The sequence below is a fragment of the Merops nubicus genome, unplaced genomic scaffold (assembly GCF_000691845.1).
Source record: "Merops nubicus isolate BGI_N331 unplaced genomic scaffold, ASM69184v1 scaffold590, whole genome shotgun sequence".
Lineage (NCBI taxonomy): Eukaryota > Metazoa > Chordata > Aves > Coraciiformes > Meropidae > Merops > Merops nubicus.
This window is the reverse complement of record NW_008581895.1, coordinates 12,932-13,273: the sequence shown is the minus strand read 5'-3', so window position 1 is coordinate 13,273 and position 342 is coordinate 12,932. Positions and strand designations below refer to the sequence as shown.

General features: G+C 66.1%; 1 protein-coding gene across 1 annotated transcript in view; it reads left to right on the top strand.

Moving 5' to 3' along the window:
* Window positions 1-8: 8 nt before the first annotated feature.
* The window catches only part of MSANTD2 (Myb/SANT-like DNA-binding domain containing 2), a 9,664-nt gene continuing 9,330 nt past the window's right edge, over window positions 9-342 (top strand). Inside the window, exon 1 of the mRNA XM_008935749.1 lies at window positions 9-89. Within this exon, the coding sequence (XP_008933997.1) occupies window positions 12-89 (78 nt within the window). The 5' untranslated portion in view covers window positions 9-11. The remainder of the gene's footprint in view (window positions 90-342) is intronic.

The window sequence follows — 342 nt, the reverse complement described above, 5'->3', positions numbered from 1 at the left end:
CCGGGCCCGCCATGTACGAGCGGGTGTCGCGGGCCCTGGCCGAGCTGGGCTACGAGCGCACCCCGTCCCAGTGCCGGGAGCGGATCAAGGTGAGGGGCAGCGCGGGGTCTGGGCAGGGGGCTGCGGGCTGCTGGGGCTCCCCAGCTTCAGTTGGTCTGGGAGTTTGGGGGGCGCTGGTCCCCCAGGGTTGGGGGTTTTTGGGGTGTCTCCGTGCTGGTGGTTCTCCCAAGCATCTTCTGATCCTGGGTTTTGGGGTGCTCTCTTCCCCAGGGTCAGGTTTTTGGGGTGTCTCCATGCTGGTGGTTCTCCCAAGCTTCCTTTGACCCTGGATTTTAGGTGGCC